The sequence below is a fragment of the Galeopterus variegatus genome, unplaced genomic scaffold (genome assembly GCF_000696425.1).
Source record: "Galeopterus variegatus unplaced genomic scaffold, G_variegatus-3.0.2 Scaffold25221, whole genome shotgun sequence".
In the NCBI taxonomy this organism is placed as follows: Eukaryota; Metazoa; Chordata; class Mammalia; order Dermoptera; family Cynocephalidae; genus Galeopterus; species Galeopterus variegatus.
Window position 1 is genome coordinate 1 of NW_007751332.1, and position 9,396 is coordinate 9,396.

General features: G+C 38.6%; 1 protein-coding gene across 1 annotated transcript; it reads left to right on the top strand.

The window, feature by feature from the left end:
- The first annotated feature begins 1,660 nt into the window (after nt 1-1,660).
- On the top strand, nt 1,661-7,982 carry LOC103583643 (NFU1 iron-sulfur cluster scaffold homolog, mitochondrial-like). The gene is made up of 3 exons (XM_008564904.1): nt 1,661-1,759; nt 4,483-4,583; nt 7,807-7,982. The coding sequence occupies exons 1-3, from the start codon at nt 1,698-1,700 to the stop codon at nt 7,980-7,982; spliced, it is 339 nt and encodes a 112-aa protein (XP_008563126.1). The 5' UTR covers nt 1,661-1,697.
- The last annotated feature ends 1,414 nt before the right edge of the window (nt 7,983-9,396 follow it).

Genomic DNA, 9,396 nt, shown 5'->3' on the forward strand with positions numbered 1-9,396 from the left:
TCCAAAAAAAAAAAAAAAAAAAAAAAAAAAAAGATCCCTTACCGCTCATCGTTTAAAAAAAAAGTTTAGTTTTTAAAAAAAGGAAATGTGACAAAAATCCCCAGGAATGGCAGGGAGTGGGAGTGGGGTTGATGGAGAGCCGACTTTGGGTAAGAAAGATGCCTCTTCTGCTATGGGAAAGAGGAGGCAAGATTAATACAGTGTTAGGGAGGAAAAACTTTTCTTCTACCCTTTTAGAATTAATTGGGACCTGTGAATTAAATTGACAAAAGACAGATAAGCAAGAGAAAAAAACGATTTTTGTTCATGTACGTATATGGTAATTCACAGAAAAATATGACCCAAGGAGATGGTAAGAATTTGGTTGTGAGAATGTCTGTGAAGAGGTTTTTTTGTTTTTCCTCTGAACTTCCCTTTTCTTCCTAAAAGCAAAGCCTCCCAGAAAGAATTCAGCTGTCATAAACCCCCTCCCCAGGAGTTTTGCAACCAAGAAAGATTAATTCCTATCACTGGAGAGAAAATTAATTCCTATCACTAGAGAGAAGTCAGCGCCAGGATTAGAAGTTACCTAAACAGACATTCTCACAAAACTGTCAAATCTCACATCTATTCGCCTAAAGGCCCATTTACCTTTCCTAAAAATCATTTGTTTCCCTATAGCTGCCCTTCTCACCTTCCCCTTTCTTAATTAAGATAGTATATATACCAAATTCCGTGCCTTAGAAACCACTAGCGTTGTCTTTCCTGTGGCCTCCACCTGTTCAACAGGTGTGCTGTTTCCGGTCTAGACACCAGTACTGTACTCGTGTGTGTATCTCCGAGGGCGGTGGTTCTCAAACTCTATTCTGCATCAAGGTCACTTGGAGGGCTTGCGAAAACAGATCACTGGGGCCTCACCTATCGAGATTCTGACTCAGTAGGTCCAGGTGAGGCCCGGGAATTTGCATTTCTAATGTGTTCCTCCCTTTTCTTTGCCTACCGCTCCGCCCTCCACATTTCGAGAGCCTCTGTCCTACAGAAAACCGAATACCCTAGGAAGGTTCTGAAAGAGTAATTGATGGGCTTTTATACTTGGCTCGGTAAACTAGGCGCGTCCTCTGTGCGGGTTGGTCCGAGCTGTGGCCCACAAGCCCAGCCTGAAGGAAGGATTAAGACAGAGCCACATCAGTCCCATGGGAGAAGGGTAGGAGAAAGGCGAGAACCCTACGGAAGGAATGTTCCGGAAAGCTTGGGGGACCAGTCCCTGACCTGGTCTGGAGGGCGAGCAGGGCCCCACAGAGGGAACGGAGCAGGTTCAAGGGTGGGGAACAACTTTCTAAACGCAGGACTAGAGCCAGCGAGGAACCCCCAGCTAAACGAAAAAGTAAAGAACGACTCCGTGCAAGCGTACGGAATGCTGCGTGCCTTACTGAGGGCGCCTGCGCAAGCATAGCAAAGATTTGTTTTATTTATTTTATTATTATTATTTTTACCCCTCCGCCGGTCCCCCTCGTTCAGGCTGACGCAGTAGGTAAGCAAAGGCTGCAAATAGCGCAGCGCAAGCCCGTGACCCTGAGCCACAGCAGCGTCGCCCGCGGCCGCTAGTGGGCGCTCTTCCCAGGGCCTGCTCAGCTTCCGGCCAGCCTGCGCCTGCGCGGGACTCCGGAGGCTCTGCGAAGGGGCGAGAACTGTCGGCGCCTGCGCCCTCTCCGACTAAGATGGCGGCGGCGGCCCGGAGGGGCTGGGGAGCTGCGGCTGCTGCCATGGGGCTGCGCAGGCGGTAGGTGACGAGCCTGGAGCTCCGAATAGGGGTGCCGCTGGGCTTAGCCAGAGGAGCGGTTGCCGCCTCGCCGACCTTCTCTTAAGGACGGACGGGGGTAGTGCATCTGATGGAGCCCTTGGGTCCGCCGCATCACCGCAGTTGGGGTTATCCCTGAAGCTGTCGGAAAGGCAGCTCGGTGCCTCCAGTTCTGACGGACTCAGTGGAGCCTCCTGCCAGGCTCTGAGACCCGGAGCCTGCATTCCTTCGGGCCGGAAGGTCGCAGGGACCGGCTCTAGAGACAGAACGGAGGAGCTGGTTTTAAATCGTGTGGCTCCTAGCCCTTTCACCACTTGCATTCCCTCCTCTATTAAACACAAAATCAGAACATCACACAGAAGGGAAGAAAATGCTTTGTCTCATTTCCTCATTTTCCCAGTGAGGCCCCAAAAGGGGACGTGACGTGTGCAAGGTCACACAGCTTCTCAGGGATGGAACTCTAAGGAGAATCCAGACTCCTAGGTACCCCCCCGCCCCGGCCCCTTTAGACTACTGCGTTCCCTTATCTTTCCTTCTTACCTAAGGCATGCCTTTGAGTCTCTCCTCCCATTGTCACCTGTCAACATTAGTTAGTGGACTTTATGGAGGTCTCGGACCCTGATTTTACTTCTGGAGGAAAAGGCCTAGCAGAGTTTGATATCTTGCATATTAGAGGTTTTAGTGTTAATGGGGCTGTTGACGTTTAAATGCATTTCTTAAAAATATTAAGTTAGCAGAAAGATTTTTTGGTTAGTTACTCCCCTTCTCCCCCTCATATGTTTGAGTAGATGTCTTCCTTGAATAATTAACTTAATTCATACTTTTATTTTAAACTTTAAACCTATCTCTCTGTCAAAATATGCGTCTTATTTATCCACCCTGCTGCCTTTTCCCTGGGCTGAAAGGGTAAGAATACTGGTTTTCCAATGTATTTCCAAATTCCAGAATATTCACAGGGAGATTTAGACAGTGAGCTATAGAAAAAGGTGTTTTCACCCCAAATCTTGAACTTCGTTCATTTAATAAGTAATTATTGGGCAACTATTCCATGATAATAATGGTAGGAGCTACCATTTATTGAGCATTTACTGCATGGCCTGGCACTGATTTAAGCACTTTACCGGATTATCTGGACCCATCATCCCAGTCTTTATGAGCAGTAGCTGCGAATATTAGCCTTGTTGTAGAGATGAGAAACTGAGGCCACAGTGCTAGCAGCTGGGGACATAGATGTGACAGTCTCTCCTCTTAACGAGTTTGCAGCCTAGTAAGAAAGACATTAGCAAATAACGATAAAGTCATGAGTGCTGTAATAGAGTCAGAACTTAAAGTGGTCACAGACCTTACTGTGACCAACTCTGGTATGGGGAATGGCAGTCAGGGCTTCACACATTCCTTGAATCCCCATTCAGTGTTGTTTCTAACGATGTCACTAGTGATTACTTAATTCTCCTGAATCTTCCAGGCCGGTCCTTTAGTTTCTCCAGTAGCATCTAAGAAACTTTGTATGGCTTACAGTCCTACAGTGTCCCAGTGAAGTAGATTTTTGCTTATAAATCACATTTAAAGATAACTGAAGTCAGGAAAAATTTTAGGTAATCTGTTTTCCACTTAATTGGTTCTCACTCTTTGACATGCAGAATTGTGGTTTTGTAAGAAAAGAATGTGATGTGAAGTCTGTCACTTCCTATTTTAGGTGGAAAATAATCATAGAATTTTTTTTTTTAAGTTATCGTGTGTGATCACAAACGTGTCTCCTGTGCTTAAAATTCCTCAATGGCTCCTGTGAAATGACAGTTGTAATGGATAGCAATACTTTAAAGTAAACTGCATCTTAAAGTAACTTGCAATAGGGTTCTAAGATTTTTCACTACTCAAATCTCCTTTTATTTCCTTTTCTGGTAATATTTGTTTCCTTTCTCCCTTTGTTTTTAATCTGTCAAAGCCATAAAATAGCCAATTAATGCTTCTCTATCATAGTAAAATTACAACTCTGGGTTAATACGTTTCCAGTCAAAAAGCATGTAAACATGATTGGCTGTTTTAGCAGTGTGGAGGACAATAGTGTACTTTCTATTAGATTTTTAAAATTTATTTATTTTTAATTTTTTTGTGTGTGGCTGGTCGGTATGGATCTGAACTTCTATTAAATTTTTTGAAGTATTGAAATACTTTTCAAAACAGGTAATATAGGTTATCTCTAGAGAGAGAAACATGGTTGTAGGGGACAGAATATGAGGGAGACTTTTCACTGTGTATAATTTTTGTCCTTATCAATTTTGAACCATGTGACTCTATTACCTAGTTTTAAAATTTTTTAAAAGAAGAAGTAAAAGCTTATAGTTCTTTGCCTCCTTCATGCATAAGAAAGAGTCTGGGACTCCAGGTTATAAATCACTAACATAGATACATTTCTGTTTCTTATACTCGGATGTTACTCTGCCCTGCGTACACCCAGTTATCAAGGCAATGAATTTCCATTTGAGCTGTACCTGTTTCTGAATCATTTGTAGATATTGCTTGCCTAAGTAAGAGGAAATAATGTTGTAGATGGAAAATGAAAAGTCAGCTCTGTAATTATCTGCATAATTATTGCTGGTTATGTTTAGATTTTACATGTCTTTTTTTTATATATGAGAAGTAGAGACTGACTTTAAAAGATTAGATCTCTTAAAATCCCATTTATTATTTGTTTTTAAGTACAGATTCTGTCATATGATGAATCCGTACACCATTAAGAAACAGCCTTTGCATCAATTTGTACGAAGACCACTTTTCCCACTACCTGCAGCCTTATGTAACACAGGTAAAAGTTTATCTCTTTAAGAGCAAATTATGTTTCTGAAACTAGTGGAACTAGTGGATCATAAAAGAGGAGAATTTGTAACTTTTCTATTCAGAAGCTCATAAGAAAAACATACTGGGTTTTTTTCTGTCATAATACCATACCTTAGTTATTTGTGAGGACATTGTCCAATAGATCTATGAAATCTCAGTATCTTGTATAACGCATCCCCTGGAACATAAGAGTTGCTCAAGAAATGATTTCTGAAATGAAAATTTTGTAAAGAGAAGTTATAAATGGGTTTGTGTTTCAAAGAATCATATGTATTTTAAACTACTGCTTTCCTTATTTGTATAAGAATACCCCTAAAATCAATAAACTTCTGGCTTTCATCCAGACCTTAGAACGTAGGAGTTTAAATGTACTTTTTTTAATTTCATCAAAATTAATTACTATGGTTTTATTGACAATCTTGTTGATATTACATACTTTGATTTTCTTTAATATTGGAAATAGTATGAAGATAGGATTTGAAAAGAATTTGAAATGTGACCACTGTAATGTAGTTAGGGACGCTTGATGAGAGGAGTGTGTGTGTGTGTGCACATGTGTGTGTATATGTTTGTAAATGCATACCTCTATGTGGTTATGAAGTTGTGAGCGTATGGATTCAGTCTGTCTCCCTTTCCTTCACAGCTTCTTGTTTAGAATGTGCTTGACTTTGGCTAAGAGCATGAGTTGAATCAGGGTAGAGACCTTACCTGTTCTGTAGACTGGGGCAAGAAGAGGAGTGCTTTCCTGTGGGCTTGCCTGTCTCCTTGAGTCATTGAATAGTCATAAATATTGCAGAACTTAGCAGATCAAACCACTTTAATTAGATTTTTAAACATTGTAGCACTGAATTATGAGGTCATCTAGGCTTTTCAAATTGGAAACCCACTGATTTTAGTCGTGGATATTGATTTTAAGCACCACTAATCTATATTTTTAAGGAGCCTATGCCTACTTGTTTAGATACCTATTAGTATATCTATGAGGAAAAAATACTATATTGCAGTCTTTCTGTCCTGTGGTAACTCTCATGACACTTTCTGGAACATCTTTCTTGCTGATGGACCTGGGAGTCATTTTTGAAATACCTAATTAAACCCAATTTAGACTATAATTGGAAAGATTTTGGTAAATATTTATTCAAATTAGTCTTTTGAAATAGCTTTGTTCATTGTCAAAGGAGAAAAGTTGTGTGATGATAATATTTTCATAATTTCTATTTCAGAGAATATATATAGATTATACGCTCTTAAAAGACTTTTTAAAAAATATTTATAGCTTTTACCTTCGAGTATTTCTAAAAATTTTTCTTTCTGTAGATGTAGTTTTACTCAAATGGCTTGAGTAGAATAAAGCCAGATTTAATTTTTCAAATATGCCTAGTGTGTACAGAGATTTTGGTTATCAATAAATTGTTAAGAAAGGCTGCAAGAACTGATTGGTTCAGACCAGGGTTAAAAGAACCTTGGTGTGCTTTATTTACAGAAAGTGGTGGCAGCCCTTTCTTAAATGTTTCATTTGAAAAATTAAAACACAGATTTACGGAAGAATGTCTTGGTTGGAGGTATAAATATTTTAAATGAAGTGCTTGGACATTGAGGTTATCATTTTTTATTTTCCCTTTTTTAGGATTTGCCTGGTCACCAAGTCATCAGCTAATGTTTGATTAGGACAGTAGCTTAAGCAGAATGTATGGGAGTTTAGTTTCAATTTCTACTTCACACAGGAAGTGGTTTAACATCTGTAAGTTGCAATTGCACGGCGAGGTGCAAAAACGACTTAGCTGTTGAATTAGAACCTTCTCCCTAATGGTTAAGAAAAGCAGTTCCGTACCAGCCATATGTTTTGCCAAACTTAATCTCTTTCAGATTTAAAATAAAACTGTTGCTTTTTGATATTTTATTATCTATCTTAAACTATGTGGTATGAAGATGATGACAGGATAGGAAGACTGATCTTAAATGTATTTTCCTGCTATGCTTAGCAATAATAAATAAGGACTGGCAGTATGCACAGTGGTTAAGAGTCAGCACTAGGAAATTGTCCACACTTGAATCCTGGCTCTGTCACGTACAAACTGAGTGACCTTTAGCTTTAGTTTCCTCGTTTATAAAATAGGATAAAAGCAGTACCTCCTTGGGAGGATGTAAGGATTAAATGGTGCAATACATGTATTGTGTTTAGCACTATGCCCAGCACATGATGTGTACTCAGTAAATTTTAGTTTTTATAATATGCTGTTGTCATCCTATTTAAATATACTGCTTAAAGATGGAGAATTTTTTTTTGCTCAGAAGGTTTATTTTTGTAATAAATAATCAGAGTCTGTTTAATAGATTTAAAACTGTTAAAACACCAATGCTATCCTTTTGTCCGGCAAGTTGTTGTCATACCAGCAAAGTAGGAAATTAAAGAATCTGTTCACTCTTTATTGCTTTAATGAATTCATTCTCAATCTAATCATGGTTCTAGAAGAAACATATAGGAAAAGAGCCTGTAAAGATATTTTTAAATTAAATATTCCAGAAAGTAATTCACACAGATTCCCACGTATGCGATATTTTATAATGTTACCAACTGTACCATCAGACAAGTTATTCAACATCTCCTAGCCTAAGTTTCTTCATTTGTAGAATGGGAATAATAATAATACCTTCTTTACAGGATTGTTAAAGGCATAAATACATTTAAAGCACTTGACCCTGTAATAAGCAAATAATAAATATTTGTTATTATTATTATTATAAATTGCTACCTTTATTGTCTTTAAAAGAATGGTAGCACTTTGAAAGAAAGTGAATGTGACATTTTACTCTATTAATATCACAGCGATAATGGTCTAAGATTATGAATATGTTAGCCATTGGTACCAAGTCACAAAATAGAATACATGTACATATAAGATTCCTAAATTATGTTGTGTCTTCCTACTTAAGTGTAGGATATTGCTGAAATCTGTTGAATAACATAACTAAATAATCAGAGTATTAATATAAAATTCTATGCAGTTATGCTAAATATATTTCTTGTCCTTATAAATTCTTATTTTGTCAGCTTGGACAATAATGTCCAGTTTTCTTTTTTTCCAATATTTCTTATTTCTGGTTCTCTGAAAAGGAGCACTTCATAGTCCATGAACTTGTTAACTACTGTTTTTTCTAGAATAACATTCTTTCTTCTTTTTCTTTTTTAGTGAGATGTATGTTTATTCAAACACAAGATACCCCAAATCCAAACAGTTTAAAGTTTATACCAGGAAAACCAGTTCTTGAGACAAGAACTATGGATTTTCCCACGCCAGCTGCAGCATTTCGCTCCCCTCTGGCTAGGTATGTTATTGTTTTCATTTGCTTTTACCAAGAAACATAAATAACCAACTTTGGGGTTAAGACAGCCTTATTTAGCTATCGCATTTTTAGTGCATTTTAACCCCAGGTCTGTTCTCTCCCTCTGCAAGTCAAACACACCACTGTGGTCTTTCTTTCCTTCTTTCTCTCTTAGCTCCCACTTATGAGTGAGGACATGTGACATTTCTCCCTCTATGCCTGGCTTCTTTCACTTGACATAATTTTCTCCACGCTCATCTATGTTGCTGTGAATGGCAGAGTTTCATTCTTTTTTATGGCTGAGTAGTATTCCATTGTGTGTGTGTGTGTGTGTGTGTGTGTGTGTGTGTGTGTATACACTACATTTTCCTTATCCAGTTGTATTCGTCCATTTATGTTGCTTATAACAAAATACTTGGAACTGGGTAATTTATAAAGAAAACAAAATTTATTGCTTACTTTTCATAGGGTAGGAAATCCAAAGTCTAGGGAACACATCTGGTGAGGGTCTTAGTGGTCGCAACAATTACCTGGGTGTCTCACATGGCAAAAATGGTGAAGCAGAGAGAAAGACTAACTTCTGTATTCACTCTCATTTTAAAGCCCCCTGAACCATGTCCCTGACCACCATTATTAATCCATTCACTACAGTATGGTCCTACAATGTAATCACCTCTTCAGGGCCCCACCTTTCAATTACTGTAATAGGATTTCCCACTCCCAGCAGTTACAGTGGGGATTTAAGCTTCAGTGAGGTTGGGGAGGGCATCCAATCTACAGTACTGGTCATCCGTTGATGGATATTTAGGTTGGTTCCAAATCTTGGCTGTTGTTAATAGAGCTATGATGAGCATGGGAGTGCATATATCCTTTTGACATGATGATTTCTGTTCCTTTGAGTAGATACCAGCAAGTGGGATTGCTGGACTGTGTGGTTGATCTATCTGTAATTATTGGAGAAACCTCCATACTGTTTTCCATAGTGACTATACTAATTTACAGTCCCACCAACAGTGTAGAAGAGTTCTGCATCCTCATCAGCATTTGTTATTCTCAGTCTTTTTGATTATAGCCAGTCTAACAGGGGTGAGATGATATCTCAGTGTGATTTTAGTTTATATTTCCCAGATGATTAGTGATGTTGAGCATTTTTTTAAGTATCTGTTGGCCATTCGTATGTCTTCCTTCGGAAAATGTCTATTCACCTCCTTTGCCCATTTTTTAATTGGGTTATTTTTTTTTTTTAGTGTGTAGTTGTTTGAGTTCCTTGTATATTCTGGATATTATTCCTTTGTTTGATATATAGTTTGCATATATTTTCTCCTGTAGGTTGTCTTTTCACAATCCTAACATTCATATGGAACAAGCTAAGACCCCAAATAGCCAAAGCAATCCTGAGCAAAAAAAATAAAGCCAGTCATAACACTATCTGACTTTTTTTTTTTTTTTTTTTTTTT